Below are 27,785 nucleotides of genomic sequence, written 5' to 3' on the forward strand. Positions count from 1 at the left end.
CAGAAGACATGGAGACACGTCTTTTTATACACGACAATGGAGAGGTGTTATAAATTGTGGAGGAGAGTTGTTTCTGTTGTCATTTCAAAAAAGCGGCTTTATAAATCTTTTAATCTCCAAGTGACAGAAAAAGTATCAAATTTCACGTCGTAAAAAAAACACAAGATATATTTACGTCAAAGAGGTGTTTACCCTTTTCGGAATAGTTTCTGTTTTATGTTTAAATACATCCTCTTTTGTGAAGCATAAATTAAAATATTTTTACAGAAAAAAACTTAACAGAAGAGATTAATTTTATACTTCGCAACATTAAACAGAGGAAGATCATGAAGACGACATTTCTATACAACCTAACATGGATTTTACTTTGCGTAAACGGTGGCGTGATTAAAAAACGTTGGCGAAATAACCCAACAGCTGATGAACCGACTAGGGAAGAAATACTCTCCTTAAAAGAAAAGGTTAGCGATATTTTAACAGGGACATACACTTTAATGGACCAAACTACAAAACTAATCCACGAAAATAAAACAATACATACTGAACTGATGAATTCCAGTAGAGCAATAATACTGTTAAAAAACGAGACACGCGCATTGAGAGTAGAAATACAGACGATGAAGAAGAAGTATGCGAAATTGGAGAAAACGTTCGAGAAGGAATCCAATCGGATGTTGCATAATGTTACTGCGTTTTTGGACGGGATGTCATGGAACATTTTGCGCTTCCTGAAACAAGGAGAGGAGAAGAAAAAGCAAAGTATTTCGAATTTGACGATGGAGATTCGAAAACAAAATAAAGAAATTCAAGAGTTAAAATTGAAATATAAAAAACAACAAAATATGAATGAAATGCTCGTTAATAAAACGAACACATTGACGCAGAAGTTCAGAGAATTCGCCAGAATTACCACCATAAACTTGACTAACATAACAAAAGATTTAAATAACATGGACAACGGATTCAACAAAACCTTCGAAGATTTACATATGTTTGCTAACCATGTCGTTCAAGCATATCGCCAAATGACAAGAAATTTAAACAAATTAAAAAAAGTTGTCGACCATAAACAAAATAAAACTACAGTAACGAACACCCCAACGGTAAAGAGCACCCAAACAACAACTCCAACCTACAGGTCATTTTTTGACTTCAATCAAATATGGTAGCTTACTTTTGGAAAAAGAACCTGCTGTTACAGGTTTGTTTGTAAAATAAACACAACAGGTTAGCCCGGAGGAAATTCTTGGAGAGTAAAAAAAAGAAAGAAAGAAAAAAGAGGATCACATTGAAACAATGTAAACAATGACTATGTACATATTTATTTTACAGATTTTATTGTCAAAACTAATATTCAAGAGGTAGCTTTTTTCCCTTGATACACGCGAAGACTTTACATATAACCAAGCATTAAAAAACTTTAAATGCTACAGAATTCTGATAAAAATATTCGCAACTTCAGAAAGCTTGTTTTTACTGTACATTGTTATTATAAAAACAGCGCCCTTATTAAGCCGTATATATTATGCTTATATCGGAATTGTATTTCATAGCACATTTTGGTCTGAAACACAAACATACTTTTTTTATGAGAGCTTTTGTTGTTGTCCAGCCAAATATTAATGTGCGACGCTTATCTATATTATAATACCCATACACCTCTGTATGATCTCGCGTTAAAAAACTTTTGCGTTTTGCTGTTTTGAAAACGCAAAAGTTTCTGTCCGCGAAAATATTTCATTCCCATCTTGGAAAGTGAGACAAACACAAACTTCTGTTAGCGAATTCTAGCTAAACTCGCCATAGTTTTCCATAAGTAAAGTTTGCAATTTTTATGAATGCACAATCATTTTTTCTTTAATTTGTGAGTGTTGCTGTTCGCGAAAAAAACTGGGCAGGTATGGCCTATTTTAGTTTGAATTATATTATTTATTAATAAAGAATCTTTAAGTTCAATCATTTCATATTTGGTGATTTGCAAAAGTTTATGTTCGCGAAATCTTTCAATATGCCCCCTCCCTCGCGAAAATTTATGTTTGTAAAATGCAAAAATTGCGCAAATTTTGTTTTTGCGAAAGTTCCCTAAATTTCCAAGGTTTGACCTTTTTGATTTATGAAAAAATGTGTAAACCAAACAATTATTTCTTAACGAATTTACGTATCTCCCAAAAAATGTATCTAAAAGCTATTTTTAAAATGTAAGCAACTTTGAGTTTCTAGTCACAGCTTTGCAACTGTTTTCTCCAAAGTCGACAGGAAGGAAGTTATTCTGTGTAAGTGTTAGCGAAAACACTGTCGTCGATACACAATATGCCAACGATTTCGAACCTTTTAAGTTACTTTATACTGTTAAAAAAATATCAAGCATTTTTTAAACAACACGTGTTATTTATGTCAACAACAGAAAGTGTCAACGTTGAAAAAAAACACATTTCAAAGATTTTTCTTTTATGATTGTAAGTAAACAATTTCTATTTTTAGTTTACAAAAAAAAAACAGATTTCCAGACCTCTTCCTTTCCTACAAAACACAAGTACAATAAAGATTAGGGATTAGGGACTATATATACGAAGAGAGTAGGAAGCTTGTATGGTTTAAAAAACGTCCGCCCGCCCGCCCGCCTTCTCTAGACTAATAAGGTTAGGGTAAACATACTGACCTATACTTACATGTTTTAGAGGTTAAAAAAAATTGCTGCCTGTTAAAATATTTGGTGTGTATTTTCGGAACCAGAATAACAAAAATTCATTTTTTATACAAAGAAATAGTAAAAGTTGTTTTAAAAAAACTATACCTGTACGACTGGATAGATCTTAAAAAGGATGAAAACCCATTACTATATGTCAAATGTCAGCTCCACTTAATAGGAATTTTTTTCATTTTTACAACAACACAAATTACACAGTATTCAACCTTAATTGTTTCTTACACTCTTTTTGATATAAAATCGCAAAAATTTAAGGTGACATTATGATTTACACAGGATAATTTTTTCTAATTTTTTTAGATTTCTGGTAATTTCATATACCAATCGTAAAGATTTGAAGTTACTAGTTGCAATTATTTCTTTCAAAGCAAAATAATCAGAGATTGTAAACAGCTAATGAAAATTTAAACCATTTAAAAGTCGAAATCTATTTTAATTTTTAGTTGGACAAAAACAAAAATGGTCAAAATCACTCGAAATATTAAAATTTCAAGAAGACTAACTTACACATTCTTGCGATCCACCTAAACCATCGTAATACATAACAGCTAGTTGATACTTTGCTTCGACTGAATTATCAACGCAAGTTTCAAATATTTCTCTGGCTTTATCATATTCTTCATTCTGAAAGTGTGCCATTCCCAACAAGTAATCTTCTTGATTTTCATTTTTCTTGTTGTTATTGACTTTGTTAGAGACGCAACAGTTATGACTGGATGAAATGCATCGTGGCAAATACAAAGGACAAGGTGTTGATTGCACATCACCACTCATTGTTTGAACATATCTGAAAAAGATCATACATTATTATTATTCAGAAGTGCAAAATGACAAATTTTTACAAGAAATTTTACTACAAAAACAAGTTATCTGCAACTAGTTGCACAAAGTCAAAGAAAAAACAAACAAAATGTAGTAGCTTATTTTTTTCATAATTTCATGTCTTCAAAACAATGGTTGTTTTTAGTGGCTTATAACAATTGAGTATTATATATGCTTCAACATTACACTTCTGTGGTAGTTTATAGTTGTGCCGAAAGATAAGAATTGAAAGCTTATAGAAGAAGATAAATCTGTCATAGATTACCAGCAGTGACAAGCCAGTGAGGGTGGACATCTTAAAAAATCAAGTTGAGGGGAGCCTATTGGCTCTAATTTATTTAAAGTAGGAATATACTTTCTCGTTCATGATTACCCATAATCATCATTCAAGAAAAGGAAGAAAAATTTAATTCAAAATTCAAAAAAATTTAAATTAATTTCACAGGATAAAATCTAAAGTGTACATTGAGGAAATCGATTTTGTACCTTGTTTACTGTCATGGTCCATTATAAAGATATGATTTGTATGTTTTTGTCAGACTACCTCAATCGTGGAATGCAAAACTTGCTGTCTACTAGAAAGGTTAGACTCTAACCAATCAAAAAAACCATCACAAAACTGTAACAGTATAAATTTTTCAAAAGGATCTCATTACCTCAAAAGCTTTTTTAAGCTCTATCAAAACTGCATATTTTCCTTTACCCATTTCATATAAAATGTATTCAGACACATCTATCACAACAGTAAAGTGAAATGCAGCAACCATTTTCCCAATGGAAACTTTCTAAAACACTTTTGTGAAAACCAGGAGGAAAGAAAGTCTGTAGCTGTTAGAGTTGAAAAAAGGAGATATGTTCATACACTCTTATTTTTCCTAGATTATGGAACACAACCAGTTAGTTAAAGATTTACTGAAGAATTTGGTTAAAGCATTGGGTCATTGGAAAAAATTTAAGAGGCCTGAGACGAGCAAACAAGTGTCATTCTGGCAAAAAAATTATGTTAAATAAAGTTTGAATGCACATCTCTTATCAGGTCTTAAATTACTGATGACAGAAAATGTCTAATTTTGCTATTACTTAAACATGACATCATGATTGCAGCTGAACTAAATCTAAAATACTTTAAATGATAATATCTTGAGAATGAAAAAATGCTTTTTAAAAATTTAAAAAGACTTGTTAACAAACTTTTTAAGATCTATAATATAAGTACATTACTGGAAAAATGTTGTTTAACATCGCGCTTCGCGTATCACAACAGTATTTTCGATCCGCGATAGACGTTTTTTTACTTTTAAATTGTATCAAGAGGGCTTTGCAATGCATCTCTGTCTCAATATCATTCTTGAAGCCATTGAGGCCATTAACACTTTCTCATAATAGAACTATTTTAACCATAAGAGTGTATTCAACAATGATTGCGGATGTTTAAATATGATTATATTTGCCTTGTGTTCTATTTTTTTAATTTACACATAACAATCTAGGGTATGCAGCTAGCTTTAATCTTTCTTTACATAAAATTACAGAGATTGTGTGTATTTAATTAAATATTTATATGAACTATATTTCCACATGTCTGGTTAATCTTACACACTTTCGATGATCTTGTTTACGCAGCAAATGTTTTTATTTTACACGTGCTTCTTATAACGATTGTCGTTAAAAAATGTACCCAGAGGCTGTAAATATGATCTTATGTGAATATTTACTATAGCTTCTTGTTTGTTACAACTCTGTCATTTGACCATAAAGCTCATACCCAGTGGGATGTGCCCAAAATTAAAAACTCTGCCGTAGGGAATACTTTTGAATAAATTGCTTTTTTATGATATACTCACTGGGCAAGCACTAACGTAACTAGTCTTTTTCTAATGATTTCTTGTTTTTTTTAGATACTAAAAAATGTCAAAAACATTCAACATGATGTGCCTGATGGGTAATACAAAAGCACAAAGATAGGCTTACTGTACAACCAACAATGAGAATTAGAAAAAAATATTTGTTATGATCAAATGACCAACGACCAACGATAACAATTAGGAAGAAGTATTTGTTATGATCCAATGGCCAACGACCAATGATGAGAATTATAGGAAAAAGTATTTGTTATGAGCCAATGGCCAACGGCCAATAAACGGTTATGAGCCTATGGGCCTACGACCAACGATCATTATAAATGATCATACTATAAAACTATATATCTATAAAACCTAGTACTGTAGGTAAATAAAACATTTTAAAATTTTAAAATTTCTTATTTACTCCAAATTAAATACACAAAAATAATAGCCTGGTGATAAATTTGTTTAAAACAATTCCTGCATAGAATTTATAGTAAATATTTTTGTTGTTGTTGTTGTCAAATTCAAGATTAAAATATATCTGCAGGGACATTCGAATTGATTTCAACTTTCAGTTTGTATCAGAACAAGAATTTCAATTCTCCTTACCATCTGTTCTTGAGTGGAATGCATCTAAGCTCAAATGGAAATCTTTGAAGTTAAAAATAAGAACGAGGAAAAAGTTTTCTAAAAATTGCAACAAAATTATTAAAAAACTTTTTAACTTGAAATTGATATTAAGGAATCCATTGCAAAAATAAATCTGAATAATAAATAATGAAAATGCGAAAATTTTAAAATGAAAATTTTATCCTATCAATACAGAGAAGATAAGTCGCAAATGAATTTCAAAAAAAATAATTATCCGTGTTAGCATATGGCCACATAAATTCCGCCATGTTAAATAAAAAGTGGATTTTTTTACTCTAAATGATGGTAACGTTGATTAAACTTGCCTCCAGTGTCCTTCAATTTTATTTGTACGATCTCTGTTACAGTTAACAAATTCAGCTGAGTGGCTAACTTATAAACGTTCAAAATCTAATTCACTTAAAATATCATATGGTTTTCAAAAATCTAAAACTATATTTGTACCAGCCAGGATTCAATTTTTTATTATAGGTATTAGCGTTTCTTTGTCTCTCATTTCTACTGCTACAAGACAGTTCTTTCGAGATTCTTCTTCTATACCACCAAAAACCCACTGTCCATCCACACAATGGCCCCTGCAGTATTTACGCTTTCCAAACTTACTCTCGTCAATTTGAACTTTTACACCTTTACCACCAATCTTTGATGAATTTTGGAAAAGTAATACTTCACATGTTTCTCAGCAAAACATATTCCAGTCAACAGCAGTAGAACTTGATTTTAATGGATACCTGTGGTCCACTGATACGTCATTTCAATAACCTCTTCTATCATCAAATTAGACTTTTCAAACCAGCTATACCTTTGCGAATTGATGTTTCAATAAAATTACCATTCTTTTGGCAACCCTATCTAATGCCATCTGAACCAGGTTAACCCAAGCCATGTGAGGGAAATTGGGGAGATGGCTCCATCTGTGGGCCGTTGGATGTTGCCGGGAGTTGTCTAGTGGAACGCGGGCCCTAATTGGGTCTGCGTAGCTCAAAATGAGAATTAAATACTCTAGGACTCTCCATCTAAGCCATGGCCCCTCCTGGAAATAATAGACAGGGTATAACCCTCGATATTACTGAGGCTAGCCATGTAAAATATGCACATCTATCTATCTATCTAACTTCAAATTCATTAAAAAGAGCATTATAAATATATTCCACTGTGTGTAGAGCAACAGCAACTTAACTCTGACTTTTTAGATTTGCTGGTTGGTCTGCCGTGCAAAAGATCGTTGTTTAGATCTGTCTCCATGTTGTCGTACAATCTATACAAATTTGTAAAAAAATTTAAGATGGGGACATAAACTTAAAGAAAAGGAAGAAGGGAATATTTATGTATGTCATGTATACACCATATCACAAGATTTGTAAAATATGAAGTTTAAAATTATTGAAAATCTTCTTACTTTAATGCATTTTTGTCATATTGCATTATCTATGCTTATATAGTTGGCGTAAATATCCTTGATATCGTAGTTGTTGAGGATTGTTGGGAGTTTTGTTGTTCCTTGGGCATCAAACAGTTTAAAGGATGTGTTATAATTAAAATTCGGCCCAAAAATTGATTACCTTTATCCATTAACGACAAAATAAAATCCATGCTTCTTATTTGTGTTGCACTTTAAAAAATAAAGAATTTAGTTGAAGACGTTGCATATAGCATTTTTTTGGTTAATGGGTTTACAAAAGTTGGTTGTTTGGTTGTGTATTACAGTGCCGATCGCGAGTAAAGCTACACATCTTTGAGAGTACGAGTACAAATAAATGCGAGTAAAATAGTTCAGAGTGAGAGTACAATGCGAGTGTGAGTAAAATAAGTGAGAGTAATCTTTTTAATAACGCAAGTACGCAATAATTAATCTACTCCCAAGTAAATCTGTAAAAAATATATCATGTTACTCGCGAGTTATAATAAAGAAAAACATAAGACAATAATTTTAATTCACCATTTAATTTTTTTTTAATTAGTTGGTCTTTTTAAATTAAAAAAAAATAAAAAATAAAATTTAAAGTTCAACTTTTCCGTCTCTTACTTCCTTAAATGCTTTCGCTACTTTTGTTATGTGAAATCACTTCCAGCATGTTCTTTCGCAAGCACAGAGTCAGCATGATATCTAATTATAGTCATGGTGATCAATTGCCACATGCAGACTTCGCTTTCTGAGTATTTTTCAAGAAACATTTATAACTCAGACAACAATCTGTATAATTTTAAAACATCTCCGTAGAAACAGGACGTCATAAAGCTTTTTATCTTTTTGTTTTTGTGGAGATGTTTTAAGATCGAAGAAACTAAAATAACGTGACAGATTTTGTTTATAAAAGAAACAGTTTAATGTTTAATGATATATTTTATTAAAAAAATCTAAAAATAAAAAATATTTGCATGTAAAAAAATATGTACAAAAAAGTTATTAACTGAAAGAGTTTTATGACTGTAACATGCATGTTTTATAATTTTTCTTTGTTCTGTTCTACGTCGTACAAATTTATGAAGTTGACAGTCTCTCCATGCACCAGGTGCAGCCATGTTGGTTGGATAAACTTTCAACAAAAAGTTTTAACGATGTCTTGTTTGTAATCATCGATCGCGTTTTTTTAACCATTTCTCACTCTCATTGTACTCGGGAGTGCAAAAACAAGTCATTATAATGGAAATTTAATTACCTGCTTTGTTTTATACTCTTACTATACTCGAGAGTACAAAAACCAAGGTTATTAAATAATAAATAAAAATTTGAGCTTTTTTTATTTCCTACTCTCATTGTACTTGAGAGCGCAAAAACAGAGTCATTTAATAAGAAATTCGATTTTCGGCTTTTTTATCCCTTACTCTAAATTTACTGGGGAGTACAAAAACAAAGGTTATTAAATGATAAATGAAAACAGAAGTCATTAATAGGGAATTTGATTTTCGGTTTTATCTCTCTCTCTCTCTTTCAGTTTTTTATGCCACAATAAATTTATTTTACTTTCTAAACAACACAGTCTTTTTCACTATTTTAAAAAAAAGTTTAATTTTTTTTAACTTAAGTTTACAATTTAATATCTCTTGCAAAAAATGTTAATTTTTTTATCTAATTTTTTTAAAGTTTACAATTTAATATCTCTCGCAAAAAAAGTTTAATTTTTTTAATTTAAGTTTTTTTAAGTTTACAATTTAATACCTCTTGCAAAAAAATTGAATGTGTTCACGCGCGTATTACGTTGACTTTAAAAACTGTTCTTACGTGAGTACACTCGCCAAGTAAAAATATAATTAATCATAGAGTATGATTAACAAAAATGCGAGTAATATAATTTTAGTTGTACTCACGTTGTACTCCGGAGTGAATTACTCGCACTCTCACTGTTTAATTTTTGTACTCTTACTCTCGAAAATGTGTAGCTTTACTCACGATCGGCACTGTAGATTTAATTTACTATTTGAAGGGGGATATTCTACAGTTTAGCCAGTGTGAGAATACAGAAGAGAACTATTTGAATCACAAAAGAAAAGTGCTTATAAAATGGAAGAGTAGTGAGTCAAAGGGGCTCGTACACTACAGTTAGAACAAAAAAGACTGTACACTATCAATCAACCACTAGCCTGCCTTCTGATTTGTGTACAAAAAGTGCTGCCATTATGTATTCTTGTTTACCCAAATAATTTATTTAAAGTAGAATTTGCAATTAGATGATGAGCGAGACAAGAACATACGCCGGCGGTAAAAAATTAAATTTTTTTTTAAAAAAGAACCTGCCATGTGATGTGTAGAAAAGATACCTGACTCTCTTCCCTGTTTTTGCTTTTGCCAAGGGAACGAGTTTAGTTCGCTAGACTATGAGATGTGTAGCTCTTAATAGCTTCCACACCACTGCTGTTTAGCCCAAATGGGAATCAAATGTGTGACGTTTTTTGGACATATAGCTAGCTACTCTATTTTTGTGGTTCCTTGCCCCCTCGATCCTTAATGATCTAACCGCTGGATCCACTATGACAGAGCTAGCTAGCTTATTAATGTTAGAATTAATTTTTGTTATCACCCACAAGGTGGTACACACATAATTAGAATACCTCATCTAATTTGCTAGCTACACCACTTCCTTAGTTGGACAAGAACATGCTTTGACTAAAAGCTAGTCAAATAAACACTTGTACTTCACATGATGGATCAATGAATGTCTTCTTCATAATAATTGCCTGACAAAATATTGTGGTATAAACTGCACACAACTTTATATATATTAGCTATAGCTATATGTTTGTGGGGAACTATTGTTTCCAGGGCAAGAAGATCCAACTATGTTGGGTTTTTGTGCACATTGCATTCAGTTTCTAGAATTTTTGGTGCTACAGGAACAACTTCACAACTTGATTCAATTATACTTTACTGTGTATATATATATTTTAAATTTAGCTAACAACATTTCATATGATGTCAACTTGATGTTTGGTTAGTATTATACAATCTACAATATTTACATCATGAAAAAGTTTAAAACTTATGGCAAGGTTAAAGTCAAGCAAGACATGAAATCGGACGATTGGGACAAAATTAAAGAAGAAACATCATTAAAGGATAAAAATGTTTTGATACATAACTGGTGTGTGCATGCTTAATTCACATTTTTGTTTTTTTTTATTTCAAGTTGTAGTATAACTATCAAATAATGATTACTAACAGAACTTACCCTGTTAAGAAACTCTAGACTTAAACTATAGAATTTAAGTTAGAAATTGGAGAAATTTCGAAATGCCTAGAATTTAAAATTTTCTAATTTAAATAAACATATATTAAATTGGGATATAAAAGCAGAAATTTCAGTTTGACATTATACTTGAGTTGCTAGTAATTGTTGGCAGGTATTTGTAATTCATGGGGCTATTTATAAACATGTCCACAACTATATTTTAAAATAAATTAAGGTCACATACAAGTTACCATGAGTTTTTGTTGCGAGTGTGAAAAATCTGTGATAGGTGTGGGATTTTTAATTTTTTTCTTTTCACTTTTCTTTGCTCTTTGTTAAATGTTTGTTGCTTGAACGTTAAATATTAATAAAAAAATTATTAACGATTTTTTTTGTCACACACACAAAATATATTTAACAAGAATGGTTTTCTACGTAGTCAATATACTATTTTAATTATCACAACAGAGGAGGGTACTACGACAAGCATGAAGTCTGTCTAGGATTTGGTGGGGAACAGGGTAGTAGTATTGGAGAATATCAATGTGAGAATTGACTAGCTACCTCTTTATTGATAATAATTATAATTAATTTTTTTACAAAGAAACTATCAAGATGTTTTTTTGAACACAAATGTTTTTTTTAACAACAAATTCATGGCATGACTATAATTTATTGTGATTTTGGCAAAAAAAATTTATGTTAATCAATTTACCTTTATAATATTTATGCATCGATAAAGTTTAAATTCACGTTTCTTAACAGGTCTAAAATTATTAATGTCCGAAAATGTCAAAATTTGCTTTTTACTTAAATGTATGACAACATAATTTATGCAGCATGATTGTCCAAATTCTTAAAGTGTGAATATCTTGAGGACAAAAAGAGCTTTTTTAAAAATTTACACAGACTTGTTAACCCATTTTTTAAGCTCTATAACATAAGTCCCACATCATTTTATACCTCGGGTTCCCTTTATAGGTTTAATAATTCAGTAATTGCAAGTATATTAGGTATTTACTGAAAATTTTAAACACCTGGTGGCTGGTATAATGATAATTATTAACATCTTTAGTTTGCACTTTTTTAAAAAAATGTGAAATTGCAAAAACTAAAAAATTGGTTTCATTTTGGACACAAAAGTGGAATTTGTTTTAACCATGAAACACGTGCTTTAAAAAAGACGTTTTTTTCAAAATAACTTTTCATTGATTTTCAATGTCAATTCTCAATAAAGATAGTACAATTGAGACAGAAGCATCAGTTATATAAGTAAATATTTTTAAAATGTGAGTTAAAATTTTAGCTTTAGCAGACAAAGAAGTTAAGACTCTTGATCCTTATGTTAAGAGAGTTAATAAGTTTAAATGCCCCAACTTGTCTCCAACATGGGAAAATATATAGTCTTTCCAAATAAGGCATAAATGATCATGTTTTCAAATTCATTATACTGATTTAGCACTACAGGCTTTGTACAAAACAAATTACACACAAATTATACTTAGTAAAAATTTTGTGGAGATTAGAAATTTGTTGTGATTTAATTATAGAATCATAAACCCAACACCTGCTTGTTTAAATGCTATTATGATTTGATTCAATCAAAAAATTATTGGCGATTTTCATTTTTACTACCAACATTCTTCCTTAGAAACATTATTAAGACCAGGTTATAACCTACCTAAAAATTTATTATTAAACCTCAAACTAAAAAAAATGTACACTTTATGCAACAATTGGTTATTGTTGAAATAATTGTCAATTTCCCACTGTATGCATTTTTTGACAAGTGAAGGGGTATGCATGTTTTATTCCGACAGATCAAAGAGATTTTTTATCTACCGGGACATTCAAATTTAGTGAACATTTTATCGCAGTTGGTTAAAAGTTTGTAAGTGAAAAAACATTAAAAAATTTATGTAACTTCCTCTGCCTTGTGTTGATTTTGCAAAAGTTATCCCAGTTTTGCATACTAAAAACAGCAGCCTGTAGATATTGTTGGTCAGTCCACTTTCCCCAAGAATGTCATCGACACTGCTGTTTATTAAGGTTTTTTAAATTGACAATAATAGTATGTCAGGTAAGTTTTAGAAAATATGATATAGATTTTTACGATGTACATTCAAAATTAGTCTGAGCTTCTTTTGTTCCTATAGGGTATCCACTCCGAGAAGTTCTGTGTGTGATAAAAATACAACTCCTTCATCTACTGATGATGTTGTGGAGATTATGGCGAAGTTAAAGATAACATCACATTCGACACCTCTTTTATCAACCCCATGTGATACAAGTTACAGTAAGTTTTATGCATTTTATGTAGTGGTTTTTAAAAAAGTTGAAATCAGATAAAAATGTCTATATTAGGCATTAAATTATATTCCTTGCATCTTAAAATTTTGGCAATTAAAAATCTTTACTGCAGTAATAATCACTAGCTGGCTTTTTTAGGAGAGGTGTTCAATAGCTGTCCAGTGCAGGAACTTTTACATGCAGTGTTTCCGCCATGAGCCATCCTTTTTACACATTCACCCCAGGGGAACCCCGGTGTTTAAGAAAGTATATTATGTATACTTTATGCATATGTTATATATATTATGTATATTATATCAACATATTATATCTGTTTAATAATAGCCGTATTTTGTGTGTTCAAAATGGTTGTGCGCAGCTTCATTCAGGTCTTCTGCAGAGTAGATGGTTTCCTGACAGGCAAACTTGTGGATTTTTTCATAGATTAACAACTAGTTTTTAAATATTTTTGGTATATTTAGTTTTCCATCAATTTTTCAGCTCTGAAATGCCGTCGATCTTTTAATTTTTTCACCTCGAAAAATAACTCTTTCCGTAAAACAACTGTAAGTGCTCATTCAACTTTGGTTTTGGAATCAAGTTCAAGTTTTAATAACACATCAGCGCTCAGTACAAGCTTGTTGCTTAATAAGGTATGATTTGATAGGATTCTTTATAATAGATGTATATAGAGTATAACATTTCTTACTCAAATGCAAAATAAGGATTAATAATGCTTCGATTGATGAATGTTGAAAGTAATTAAAAGACATGGACAAAAACCATAAAAACTTAATTAAGCCCCCACCATTCATTAGAATCATTGAAATTTAATTCAAATTTCTTTTGCATTTTGTATTCCTGAATAATCTTAGGTAAAATAGCTTTAACCCATAGTCAGATCTCTTTCTGGATCTCTGCACATGTGTACAAAATTTTGTAAACATTTACATCTTATTTTATTTGATCAGTTCATTTACATTTACATATAGGACTTATCTTCACCAAAATCTCCTCGCAACAAATTATTAGATCTTTGCAATCAAAAAACGATATCAGTTTTGAAAGATTATGCTGACAGGTTTGTGATATTGCGTACATGCGACATATTATTAATAGATGTATTTCTAGTACTTATTCATATTTACACTGACTCATCTTCTCTTTGAATTACTATACCAGAACAAAACCCAAACACTTTCATATTTAAATTTTGCAGACAGTTACAAAGAAGATTAAACCTCTAATCTGAATAAGATTAAAATGTTAGAATATAAAAAAAACAGCTATATACCAAGAAACAATGGAACATGGTTGAAGAAAAACTTTAACTGTAAACCCCACCGTTACATAAGTTGTTTTGGTAACCATATTTGGTAACCATATGTAAACCTATGAGAAAAAAAGATTTTATCAAAATACAAATACACCTCACCTTTTTTGTTTGTGTTTTACTTGTAGATGCTCTTTTGCGAAGAAGGTTGGCGAAGGTTCCTATGGTGAAGTGTTTGAAAAAGTAATAGAGAATGGACAATCCGTAGCCGTAAAGGTTAACCATAGTTGCTTTTCTTTTTTTAATGGTGAAAAACAGACGCTGCGGGTAGCTATCTCATACAACTTCTGTTCAAATTATTTCGCCTTCACTAAAACTGCTGCATTTTATAAAGAATTTTATTTTGTTGCATTTGATGTGTAGATAGTACCTTTTGGCAGTGACACTTTAGTGAATGGATATCCTCAAATGAAAGAAGAAGAGATTGTTCCCGAAATGGTGATTTCAAAGTAAAATATTACTCCTGAATTTTTCAAAGCAGACATCTCATAATGCATGTTGTGATTTTTTTCTTGTTTTTCTTTTTTGTTTCCTATCAGAAGGTTGTCGTGCACAAGTGGTCATGGAAATGTAAGTTAAATATCATGATTATCTTCAGATCTGATTTTATATTTTAGATGATTGGAAATTTTAATCACCTATTCTCTCTCGTGCCTTATTTTATGATTTTTTTTATCAGGATGAAGAAAACTTTGCAAATGGTTTCATTCAACTGCATAGGTATTAAAAAGTTAGCCCGATCTGTTTTTACTTTTAATCACGTGGATTTTGTCACAAGATCTTTTTAGAACGCAACGATATGTGTGAAAACATGTAATTTTTTACATTAGAATTTAGATGCCTTGAATTAATTTATGCTATTGTTTTTTTCTATTTATACAAAAAGTTTGTCTGCCGAAACTTGAAATCACTTAAATCAGACTTCGGAAATCTTGGATGTCCGTCATTTTTATTAATCATTATTGGATATATAATTTTAATTGGATATAAAACTTTTCAGTATATTCTCACAGCTTTTAACTACCCCCCCCCCCCCCCCCCCCCCATAATCTTTGGCCTTGACTTTTGACATCTGTTTATTAGGTTAACCATATGCAAAGGGAAATATCCAGAAAAGTTGGTCAAAATATGGGAGGAATGGAACGAAGAAGTATATTCTGAAAACGATCATCCAGGTAATATTCCTATAAATTATTCCTACTATTATACCTGTGGCGTTGTTTTGTTCTGATATTCGCTTTTCGTATCGAATGTGATTTGTTTACATTATGATGCTACTCAATATTTAGAGATCTTCGACGAAGACCAACTTTATATTGTATTTGAATCAAACTTTGGTGGGGTTGATTTAGAAAAGCTTTCTTTAAAAACATATAAAGAAGCTTTTAGCATAATAAACCAAGTAAGAATTTATGTGATTTTGTTATCCATTCTGACATTAGATGTACTACCCTGCTACTCTGAAAAAAGTCCAAGGGGAATTTATAAGACTTTTGCTCAACTTAATGAAAATCAAGGGAATTTTAGTAGATGATAATATACCAGAGTTAGAGATAAAGAGCCAGTCCAACTGCTACGACTATTCCAAAGTTTACAGGAATACTGTTAGTGCTCCCGATTAACTTAATTGTAGTGCGATGTTCATGGCAGGGAAAATTGGTTTAACTTTTCAGGAGGAAGTCAAGAAATCTTGTTTTGAAAGTAGATAACTCGTTTTCGAGTTAAACTTCAGTGTTATATACATGCGTTTTGAAGGGATTACCTCTGTAAACCGCATTAAGAATAAATTCGAAAAGAATGTCATTTTTCTAAGTTAGGCATGATGTCGTTGCGTTACAGTTAGGCCACATTTAATACCTTTCCTTCGAGCTTAACTTTCTATTTCCTGACTTAGATTGTGGCAGCATTGGCTTCAGCAGAAAGTACATGTGAATTTGAACACAGAGACCTTCATTGGGGAAATATCCTAATACACAAGGGAAAACACGACAAAATAAATATGTTGGTGGATGAAATACCGTATACAATAAACTCGTGCGGTTTAAAAGTATCGATAATTGATTTCACCATGGCTCGTCTACTTGCAGGTATGTGTTCACAACCAGCGTTAAAAATTTCATAACATTATATAGACTATATATAGATATAGAAAACACCAGAAATCATTTTCTTTTTTAGATGATTGTGTTGTGTTTACAGATTTGTCAGATGAAAAAGTGTTATTTGAAGGGAAAGGAGACATTCAATTTGATGTATATCGAAATATGAGAAAACGTAACAAGTACGGTGTCTGCCAAATTATATTTTTTGATTTTTTCCGAATAAAACTCAGGAAAATTTGTTTCCAACTGGGATTTTGCAGAGAGCTGCTAGAAAGGAACTAAATCGCTTTTTGGGTGTTCCTCTCGTTTAGGACAAGTGTAGCCAAATGACTACCATAGCCTTTGCAACCTTGCCTTTTGAAAGGTTAATAAATGATTGCAAAAGAAAAGCGATCGAGAGAGCAGTAAGGGTGATAAAAATATTGAACATATTACAAGAACTTGTCATATTTTTTATCTTTGCTTGTTTTTAGTAATGAATGGGAGAAGTTTTCACCCTACTCGAATGTCTTATGGATACGTTACGTCATAGAAAAGTTGATAAGTAAACTCAGCAGGTCAACTACGACTTTAAAGAAATTCTTAGCACGTGTATTAGACTACGCTTCAGCAAGAGACATACTCTACAATGATGAATTGTTTAATTTTCCTGGAAAGGTTTAAGGCCTTTTTTATAAAATAAATTTTGTATATATGTAAATTACAGTATTTCTATTCGTGGGTGCCCATTTTGTGATTTTATACTGTTATTTGTTATATAAATGATGGGTAAAAATGCTATACGTAGAACGTGTTGTAGCTACCAATTGCTGCAGCGGTAAAACCCACTTTTAAAGATCATTACACCGGATTGAATTTGTTCATCTATCGATCTTTCTTGATGTCCACTCACCGTTTCATTATGGCTCCTTTCTGTTATAAATTCCCAGGGTTTGGTTATGACAAGCTCTTCCGCACACTTCACTGTGATGATGCTTTCCCTATGCAAGTTTCATTGGATCATAATTCTTGAATTCACAGCATGAACGTGAGGGGCATTGCTACGAAGTATTGTGGTTATATTCTAGGTTTCAATTATTTATATTTTTTATCAAATCAATATTTTGTAAATCTTTTAATGGTGTAAATTCAAAAACTTTTAATTTTCGTTGTCTTGTTTGCAAATTACTGGTAACGTTGATACAACTGCACCTGCTGATTTAGACAACGTCAACAATGAACGTCAGTGCAAAGTTATTGTTCAAAAAGTGAAAAACTTAGCATATTCCCTTGAAATTATAATTTTCTCTTTAATGCTCGGCCTTCCACTATTAGAGTTCCGCTCAGTCACCTGTAGTCCCTACAGCGTTGGTAAAATACAGATGCTAAAATCTCCACAATAGTCATTTCGAGAAATCAGAAATTTAAACCAACATAATTAGTGCAAGCCTTAAAGGAATTAAAACTGTTCTTATTGAAACGCCGACGGGAAAGGTACCGAATAACAATGTTTGAAAAATCATGTAACATCTAGTACCAAATGTCAATCTGAAATAACACCCCAACCTCGTCCCCAGCTCTTGTTAAACTTTTTATATTTGGACGGTCTAAATATAAGAAGTCTAACAAATCCTGGGAACGAGCTTGATCACACCTGACATGGAAGAAAAAGAAAACTTCCTAGTGGTCCAGATAGAAAGATGACATAGTTCAGCTTACCAATACAATCAGTAAAATTATTCAATATGCTATACAAATACATCTGCAACATTTCTCATTGTATGCCTGGACTTCTGCAAACACAGCCTTGTTAAATATCTATTTCAGATACCACATGAACCGCTACAAATTCAACATTACATATGCACACTCTAGCTTAATTTAGACACTGATTCACAGCTCGTACGGATATACCGTACGAGCTGTGAAAGGACAATCAGTCATTTACCAAGAGAGATTTCCCGCCCAACAAAATTCCTTATAGACAGAGGAGTAAAGGTAACGGCAAAACTAACGAGTACTCATAACAAAACAATCACCGCTACTTCAAGGCGGTCTGACGATTGCGTGTATAGTGATGGTCACCATTTTAACTAGTATTAAAGGCCATTTGCTGTTGCAACGCTATGAAGAAATAGTACAAGAACTCTATTGTGAAACGAAAGATGAAGTTATAATGGGTAGTTTTATTAAGAAGAATGGTAATGCCAACGTTCAGTTTGATGTACAGTCGAAAGCAAAAAAGAAGACAGACCCTGTTCAAAACCCACGCAGAATGCAAAGACATACGATCTTTCTTTCAGAGACTGTAAATGTTGATTTATACTGCAAGCACGAGGCAAAAACAAAAAAGATCACAACTTCTACATGACTTTTCGACGTTGATTAGATGCCCTGTGCCCAAACAATTCTATAAAAAAAGAAGAAAAAAAAGATGAAGCAAAAAATGTTGTTCCCTAAATTTTCGCGAGGTTTTATTTTCGCGAATAAGCCCTTCTTAAAATTTTCACGAGGAATTATTTCCGCGAATTACCCTTCTTCAAACATTTCGCGAGTAATTTTTTTCGCGAAATTCGCGAAAATTAATCCACTTAAGGTAGCACCTTATTTTTGTTCCAAGGTTCAGTTGCCTATTTGTAATTAAGGCAAAATGTCTTGTGAACAAGGAGAAGAAGAAAGAAAATACCTTACACGCTAAAGCCCCCTACAAATTACACGTCATTTAACAAATACGACATCAATGTCAACAAAGAAGATATTTCTAGAAAAGTAAAGCATGCATATGACATTTTGAATGATTCGTTTGGAAGTGTTGATTCTACACCCCCTGCGTTTTTTGACAGCTGTATTTTGGACGAGGCTATTCCTCTCTCAACATACTCCAGCCTGGATTCGTTGTTGTCATGTGGAGATTCCCATCACAATTCATGGGGATGTCGGGAATATGATGATATTTTCTCCAATTGCGATACGTTGACAATTGTAAGCAGTTTGTACGCAATTGACATTAATCAGCAGCGCGTATTCAAGCATGGAAAGCTTGATTTCATTATCTCAGGATGATGAATTAACTCGTGACATTTTACACGAAAACAGTAAAAAAACAAGGTGAAAAACACTTTATTAAACTGTATAATGTTAATTTAGTACACATACCTACATACAATGAAATAGGAAAAAAAAAACCCAGCTAAAGTTTAACAGAGGAAGCTGTGAATTAGATGTGCCTATATTTAAAACTACACTCTGATTTTATTTAAATCGAAATTCTTATTTCATTTCAGATTTGGCAGATATTGAAGATGAAGTTGTAGAAAGCATCTGTACATTATTTGACTCGCCATCAGCTACAACAAACAACATTCAGAGTGAATTCCAACCTTCACTTTAGCATTGGGATGCTACCAACAAACTGCCACGACAAAACTGCTTCAAAAATATCTTTCGAAGATTCTTTCGTTGGGGCCGAAATAAAATTCGAAAAAAATAAATACCTGTGTCACTTTGTTTCTCGCGATTATCATTTGTGTCAATTAAATCCCAGGAAGGGGTGAATAAAATCAAGCTTCGTTTTCATTGTGGAACTAAATTTCAAACCTTTGATCGATGGAAACAAAGAGATGTACATATTTTACATGGCTAGCCTCACAAAGATCGGGGGATACACCCTGTCTATTATTTCCAGGAGGGGCCATGGCTTTGACGGGGAGTCCTGGAGCATTTAATGCTCTCTTTGAGCTACGCAAACTCAAGTTTCTTAAGAATAAAACAAAGGAAATTGTTGCTTATGACATGTTTTAAGGCAATGTCACATGTACGTAAGATTTTTACATAATGAAGAGAATGAATGATTGGTTTTGTATATGGCTTACAGGCTACACAATTAACATTATTAAGACAAACTAAGATGGCAGAAAAATGATGCAGTGGCAATTAACACTACATTTCCCACATTAAGGTAGTTTTTATTGAAGAGCATTTCACTTGATACGTCTAAATATAGAGTTTGAATTTGCTTTCCTATCTTTAGAGCTAAATATTTTTTCGAGTGAGCGCGTCTTAGTCTCTGTGAAGTTGGATCACTGCCATTTGCAAGACGAAAGCAAGAAATTACTTTCAATTTTTGTAGAATATATTAAGCACCAACGAAACAAAAGAATTGTTCGTAAGAGTGACTTCGCAAATAATAGATTATTCGCCAAAGCCACTAGCGCTTACTTGACGGCTAAATTCATTTAGTCTACCTCAGCTCCTACGATAAAAAATCAAAGACATGTTTTCCCTACCACCAATGACCTTCAATTTTCACCAGTTATAAAAAATAGTTTATCAATGTTATCAGACATTTTAGATTCTTGGGGAAGTTCTTTTCCTACTACTAAGGTAGTCAGTGCAAACGTTGAATTATATAGATACCAATCTCGTTCCCAGGGCTGATATGTATTTCGCGCCAGCACGCATATCAGAAAGGGAAAAAGAAGCCCTGGGGACGAGATTGATATAGATACATAAAAAACCATAACAACAGCAATATTTCATCATATATTTTTATAATTTAGCGATTTACATATTACAACATATATTATCAAAAGTCTAGTAAAAAAAATTTAATAAATCGTTCTTACATAAAACTATTTTTATCGTCAAAAAATATTTGTCCAATCTTTTTAGAAAAATAATTTAGATTTTGATAATTCACACGAAGGTGTGTCACAGAAAGTCACATAAACATCAGCTAGCGTGGGTCCTGTAAACTACAATTAAAAGTTCGTCTTAGAAACTCTGTGAGCGTCAAATCATTGCCTTCAACCGTGCTTTAGCTTGGGACGTTATGTTAACTGGGCTATAGGTTTTTTGGTTCGCTTTTTTGAGGCCTTGTTTTCTAAGTTAGGCATATTATTTTGTCCAATGTTGTATCTAGCTGTTTATTATTATAGTTGCTATATAGATCAAGAAATTCAGCCTCGATCCCTGGGCCTTCAGGCTTTTTTTAGTGATGGAAAAGCCCCGAGGTCTCTTGGAGTGTGGCACCGTAGTTTAGTGGTGTTATAACTCTCGCACTTTGTGCGAGAGACCAGGGCTTGATTCTCCTTAGCGGTGATTCAACATGGGGGCTATTGAATGTTAACATAGGCCCGGGTTAAGCCAAGCCATATGAGGGAAATTGGAGAGATGGCACATTGGTGGGCCGTTGGATGTTGCCGGCAGTTTTCTAGTGGAGCGCGGAGCCTAATTGGCTGCGTGTAGCTCAAAAATGAGCATTAAATATTCTAGGACTCCCCATCTAAGCCATGTCCCCTCTTGGAAATAATAAACAGGGTATATACCTCGATACTTGTGAGGTTAGCCATGCAAAATATGCACATCTATATTATCTATCTGAGTTTAAGGTGTGTGGGCCGCTTGGATAGGGATAAGATTGCGCGACCCTCCGACTTTCAAAGGGAGAATTTCATGCGCATGCGCACGCTGTGTAATTCGAACGCTAAACATGGTGGACGCTAGAAGCGCGAATGCTCGTGGTTGACTAATTTAACTTTACTTTATTGTAATAGTTTTGAATATGAATAGTTAGCTAAAACTAGCCATAGTCACTAATTCTCCTCGTTTTCCAATGAATTTTGTGTACAGAAAATTGTTAACATCCAAAACACAAAGTGCACTCGTAATAACTAAAACAGGTAGCTAACCTCAGTCTCCACCAACCACACAGATGTGCATATTTTACATGGCTAGCCTCACAAATATAGAGGGATATACCCTGTTTATTATTTCCAGGAGGGGCCATGGCTTTGATTGGGAGTCCTGGAGTATTTAATGCTCTCTTTGAGCTACAAACTCAATTAGGTTGGGTTAACCCAGGGCTATGGTAATATTCAATTGCCCATATTGAATCACTACCAAGGGGAATCAAACCCAGGTCTCCTGCACAAAGTACAAGAGTGAAAACTACTACACGACCCCACGAACTGCAGGAGAACCACCAGTCTCCTTAAAACGACCAGAGAACCAGCAGTAAACCGTGTATCACAAAACGATCAGAATAACGATCGCTGTCAATACACAACACTCCATAGACCTTTAAATGTTTACATTTTCCGCGCTTAGCCCTTCTGAAAGAAATATGTGGAAGCTTACTGAAAAAATGTCTTTTTTAGCCTATTTCTTTCTACAGAATCATTTTTTAGGTTTTAAACTAAAAAGAGTGTAAATAGATACCTTCTGATTGACATATATTTATATAAAGTTGCAATGATATCTTTGTGTGCAAAGAAACAGACTAAAAAGGACCTCTACCGCTTGCATCTTTTTGCCTGCCACGCAACTGTTAAAGCCGATTCAAAATAATAATATATATTCAGAAAATCACAAAAACCTTTACAGTACAGTCCAGATGTAAGCGTACGCGTACGCTCAACTTGCAAAAATAATTGCTTTCATTAAAAAAAACAATAGGATAGCGAGTTCCTTTCAAATTGCGCGAAAATAATTGCTTCGTGTTAAGAACAAAAGCATAGCAAGAAACATTGTTTAAAAACAATACTCTGCGCGAGAAAAAATTAAACGCGAAGGCCATTGAATTTTAATTTTTTTTTTACAACGAAACTAATTATAGTAACGTGATTTTAATCTGATATATTTAAAAAACACAAGCTCTTTTATAAACAAGAAATGCAATGATCTAAATATTTAAAAAAAGCTAATGCTACTTTTAAAACTTTTAGTAATATTTCTTTATCGTCGAAATATATTTTTTAACATGCGAAACTTTTAAAAGTTCTTTTTATAAAAAGCAACGTTTAGCAACGCAAACGGGAAAACCCTACGTTCGGGACTTTTCCCTTCGCGATAAGATTTCGAAAACAAATTAAATTTTAATACCGAAGAAAGAAAAAATCTAAAAATATAACTTTTGACGTTTTATAGTATCACCTACATTTTATTGTTAAAAACATTGTCTTTGTTTTTTTTCAGCGCAACAGCTCTATCTCTTAAAAGATTTAAACAATGCATCTCGCTGTCTATTTAGTTTTCGCGCAAATCTTTTATTTTATAAAACTATCAAACAATGGATCGCCATGTCACATTGATAGAGTTGATAACATTTTAAATACTTAAAACACTATTTAACGAAGCTTTCCTATCGCCGTTCTTCGTTCTTTAACTTTCTAAAAAATCATTTCTATCGCCGCTCTTCGTTATTAAACTTTTAAAATGTGATATAACGAATCTTTTCTATCGCCGTTTTTCGTTTTTAACTTTCAAAATGCGATCTAAAAAAAACCATTTCTATCGCCGTTTTTCGTTTTTATACTTTTAAAATGCGATCTAAAAAAACATTTCTATCGCCGTTTTTAGTTTTTAAACTTAAAAAATGCGATCTAAAAAAACATTTCTATCGCCGTTTTTCGTTTTTAAACTTTTAAAATGCGATCTAAAAAAAACAGTTCTATCGCCGTTTTTCGTTTTAAACTTTTAAAATGCGATCTAAAAAAACATTTCTATTGCTGTTTTTCGTTTTAAACTTTTAAAATGCGATCTAAAAAAAACATTTCTATCGCCGTTTTTCGTTTTTAAACTTTTAAAATGCGATCTAAAAAAACATTTCTATCGCCGTTTCTTGTTTTAAACTTTTAAAATGCAATCTAAAAAAAACATTTCTATCGCCGTTTTTCGTTTTAAACTTAAAAAATGCGATCTAAAAAAACATTTCTATCGCCGTTTTTCGTTTTAAACTTTTAAAATGCGATCTAAAAAACATTTCTATCGCCGTTTTTCGTTTTTAAACTTTTAGAATGCGATCTAAAAAAACATTTCTATCGCCGTTTTTCGTTTTTAAACTTTTAAAATGCGATCTAAAAAAAACATTTCTATCGCCGTTTTTCGTTTTTAAAATTTTAAAATGCGATCTTAAAAAAAACATTTCTATCGCCGTTTTTCGTTTTTAAACTTTTAGAATGCGATCTAAAAAAACATTTCTATCGCTGTTTTTCGTTTTTAAAATTTTAAAATGCGATCTAAAAAAACATTTCTATCGCCGTTTTTCGTTTTTAAAGTTTTAAAATGCAATCTAAATAAACATTTCTATTAAAATTAAAGTTTCAATCTTTGTTAAAATATAATAATTTCTATCTCTTAAAAGCTTTATTTAACCCGTGCAACCAACAATGCCTTCTCGCTAGTTTATTTAGTTTCCACGCAAAACATTTGTTTAATAAAAATATTAAACAATGGCTCTTCGTGTCACATTGATAGAGTTGATAACATTTGCAATTATGCTATTGGGAATAGTTATGTTAACACTATAACAATAGTTACGCGCATTTATAATAAGCTATTTTTTCTTCGATAATCTTTTGTTTATTACGCGCAAGTTAATGACTTACAAGACTCGCAAGATAATTAATAAGAACAAAAGACAAACAACTACCGCCTCCGAGAAAAAGGTGTGAAACTTGAGCGTACGCGTACGCTTACATCTGGACTGTACTGTAGTTAGTGGATTGTTTCCACTAGGGTCCACTAGAACAAAAAATAAACAAAGAATGATAAACCTTAGACTGCCTCAGCTCAATCAAACATAGTAACATTTATATTCTGTGAAAATTGAAAAGAAAAAGAGTAAAAAACAAAAGTTAAAAAGTGATCTCCATTAGAATTTGCCAAATACATTAGAGATGGAACTCTTAAACGAAAGCAGACTTCCATCACAGGTCACTTGGTCTGGAAGATTATTCCACACTTTTGCAGTTCAAATGGGGAAGGCTTCCATGCTGACCAAGGGAAGGGAATCCGTTTTTCCAAGCTCTTCTTGTTTGATGATTATGTCAGTTTTTTGCCAAAAAGAATTTTGAGCGCATGTAATCAGGAGCAATGTGATTCATGGCTTTGAAAACTAATATGGCGTCGTTCTTGATGAGTAAATTATTCAGTGAATATTCCCTTGTTTTTCTAGTTTTCCCAATCTACCTTGGGTGGCACAACCCCATGCCAAGGAGCAGTAGTTGAAATATGGCATGACAAGTGCATTAATAAAAGGTTTTTTGTGTAAGGTGTTAAACAAGATGCAATGGTTCTAATTTTAGAATATTTGATTAGTATTTTTCTATTTATGTCATTTATTATGCTCTTCCCATTGCATTTTTGATCAAATGCTACCCCAAGATATTTAACTTTTTCACTCCTCTTCAAAGGAATACCCATACAGTTAATAGTTTTGTTCTCAACCTTTTTTTAACTGGCTGTGGTTGCCAAAAAAGTTTTTATGGGACAAAATAATTATTTTTCATCTGCATATAGATGGTGGTAGTTAGAATTGATGACAGATTTTAAGTCATCAATGTACAAAAGAAAGAGCAAGGGCTCCAACACAGATCCCTGCGGCACTCCAAAAGCGTCTCCATGAAGCAGATCTTATCCTGTGTCTTTTACAGGAGTCAGCTGCATTCAGCCTGTTAAGTAGGCTCCGAACCATCTCCGATGCCAAAACACCATAGTTTTTTTAACAAAATTTTATGATCAACAGTGTCAAAGGCTTTTTTAAGGTCAATGAACACAGCACAAACAAAGTTTTGTTGGTCGAGCTCAGTAAGAATAAAATCAGGGACATTGACTACTGCAGTTTGTGTGGAAAAGAGTTTTCAAAATCCGACTCTGTCATTCAGGAAGTTGTGGCCTATGCCGACCACCTTTTTTAACGAGCGTCTAAAATACATATCTTCCCCTAGCCAAACAACACTTTTCTTGCTAATTCAAATCGTGAATCTTTATGAACTGAATAAAAAAGATCGATGTTTTGTATTTTGATTATTATTTTTTTACCTAGAATGAAGTTTATAACACTTTGAGAGTTGTTTGTGAAGTTGACTTTTACAAGGACTGTTGTTCATGTACAAGGGACAGGAAATAGCCAGTAAAAATTGGGGTCTTTGACTGTTGTGTATATAATTAGTGTATTTAATCACTTTGGCACGGGAGGTTGATATTGGAATTATCTATTCATTGGTGGTTTTGTGATAGTACTGCTGGTTCTCCGACTGTTCTACAGAGACTGGTGATTACCTATTTTAGTTATTACGAAGTGCACTAAGTCCTGCTATTAACATATAAAGAGTAAAGTTATATATCGGTATGACACACAAATAAAAATACAGAAACAATTTGCCTTTTAATAGATTAAAGTATATTATAAAGTATAAGTATATTAGAGTATATTAGATTATCATATAAGTAATTTTAATTTAAGTTTATAAAGTATATTAGATTAAAGTATAACTAGTATAACAGTATTCCAACAACATTTTTTGTGTGATTAAAAAATTGAAAAATGCTAAATTTAAAAGAACCAAAGATAATCTCCAAAAAATTTAAAAAAACAAAACCAGTTATCAAACTGTTGTGATAATGATAGATATGAGGCAGCTTCATAATAAGTCCCATGTGCCCCAGAAAGTGAAGGCATTTTTTCAAGGGTTTACACGTCTCAAAATGTTTTTACGTAGTTTGTATAATTCATATTAAAAACTTCGTATCGATTTATTAAATCTTTTGTATAATTTTATTTTTAATACAATCTTTTTCGTATCATCAAAACTACAAGTTCGTATAAATTTTGTATCATTTAAAATAAAGTTCGTATGTAGTTCGTATCATTTCAAAGAAGTTTGCATAAACATTTGCTTTACGAAGTTCGTTTAGCTATAATTAAACTATTATTTATAGTCTTTATATTAAAATTTTTTTAACAATTACAAAGTTCGTTGAAAACGGGATCGTAGAAGCTAAGAGATAGCTGTAGATCGTTTAAAAATTATGAAAACATGATCGTAGAAAGCGAAAAGATCGCCATAGATCGTTTAAAAATCATGAAAAGGGGATCTCTAAAAGCGAAATGATTCCCCAATTTGCCTCACATAGCTTTGTTGGTTAACCTGGGACTAACATGCATTCACCCATATTAAATAATCGCCAAGAGGAATTGAACCCCTGATCTCCCACACAAACTGCGAGAGTTATAACTACTAAAGCTATATGGCGCAATGAACTAAACTATGGCACCAACTAAGCTATGGATCTTTTACTAATTAATTGTTTTTACACTGATTGGGGTAACTCACCTGATCAAGTGAGACCTACCTGAATCGGTTAAGCATTTTTCTTGCTGAAAATTGCTTTTAAAAAGGACAAACCACTGACCAAAAGCGCAATTCACCAATTAAAAAAGTTTCAATGATGTGCGCCTCTTTTATAGATCTATCTCTCATGAAAAACAATGTTTAGATGAGTGAGGCAAATTTCTGCTTCATATTTTCACAAATTCGTATTTTCACAATTTTATTTTCCTTGCCAGGGTGTTACAACTTTTTATTTTGATAGATGTGAGGAGAT

At 32.2% G+C, this 27,785-nt stretch overlaps 3 protein-coding genes across 3 annotated transcripts in view; 2 read left to right on the forward strand and 1 right to left on the reverse strand.

Moving 5' to 3' along the window:
* Window positions 1-681: 681 nt before the first annotated feature.
* Window positions 682-9,569, reverse strand: LOC130645566 (uncharacterized). The gene is made up of 4 exons (XM_057451594.1): window positions 7,590-9,569; window positions 7,208-7,285; window positions 3,215-3,494; window positions 682-2,520 (listed from the first exon to the last, which is right to left on the reverse strand). The coding sequence occupies exons 2-4, from the start codon at window positions 7,270-7,272 to the stop codon at window positions 2,449-2,451; spliced, it is 417 nt and encodes a 138-aa protein (XP_057307577.1). The 5' UTR covers window positions 7,273-7,285; window positions 7,590-9,569; the 3' UTR covers window positions 682-2,448.
* A 134-nt stretch (window positions 9,570-9,703) lies between these two features.
* LOC130645558 (serine/threonine-protein kinase haspin-like) lies at window positions 9,704-17,560 on the forward strand. Its single transcript, XM_057451585.1, has 14 exons — window positions 9,704-9,727; window positions 10,421-10,607; window positions 12,851-12,990; window positions 13,485-13,636; window positions 13,976-14,064; window positions 14,445-14,532; window positions 14,680-14,765; window positions 14,856-14,886; window positions 14,996-15,036; window positions 15,400-15,491; window positions 15,606-15,718; window positions 16,211-16,403; window positions 16,495-16,597; window positions 16,892-17,560. The coding sequence occupies exons 2-14, from the start codon at window positions 10,489-10,491 to the stop codon at window positions 17,079-17,081; spliced, it is 1,437 nt and encodes a 478-aa protein (XP_057307568.1). The 5' UTR covers window positions 9,704-9,727; window positions 10,421-10,488; the 3' UTR covers window positions 17,082-17,560.
* Window positions 17,561-21,776: 4,216 nt separating this feature from the next.
* The window catches only part of LOC130645559 (cytoplasmic tRNA 2-thiolation protein 1-like), a 57,553-nt gene continuing 51,544 nt past the window's right edge, over window positions 21,777-27,785 (forward strand). Inside the window, exon 1 of the mRNA XM_057451586.1 lies at window positions 21,777-21,787. The gene's annotated coding sequence lies outside the window, so the exon portion shown is untranslated. The remainder of the gene's footprint in view (window positions 21,788-27,785) is intronic.

Source organism: Hydractinia symbiolongicarpus, chromosome 5, assembly GCF_029227915.1.
Source record: "Hydractinia symbiolongicarpus strain clone_291-10 chromosome 5, HSymV2.1, whole genome shotgun sequence".
In the NCBI taxonomy this organism is placed as follows: Eukaryota; Metazoa; Cnidaria; class Hydrozoa; order Anthoathecata; family Hydractiniidae; genus Hydractinia; species Hydractinia symbiolongicarpus.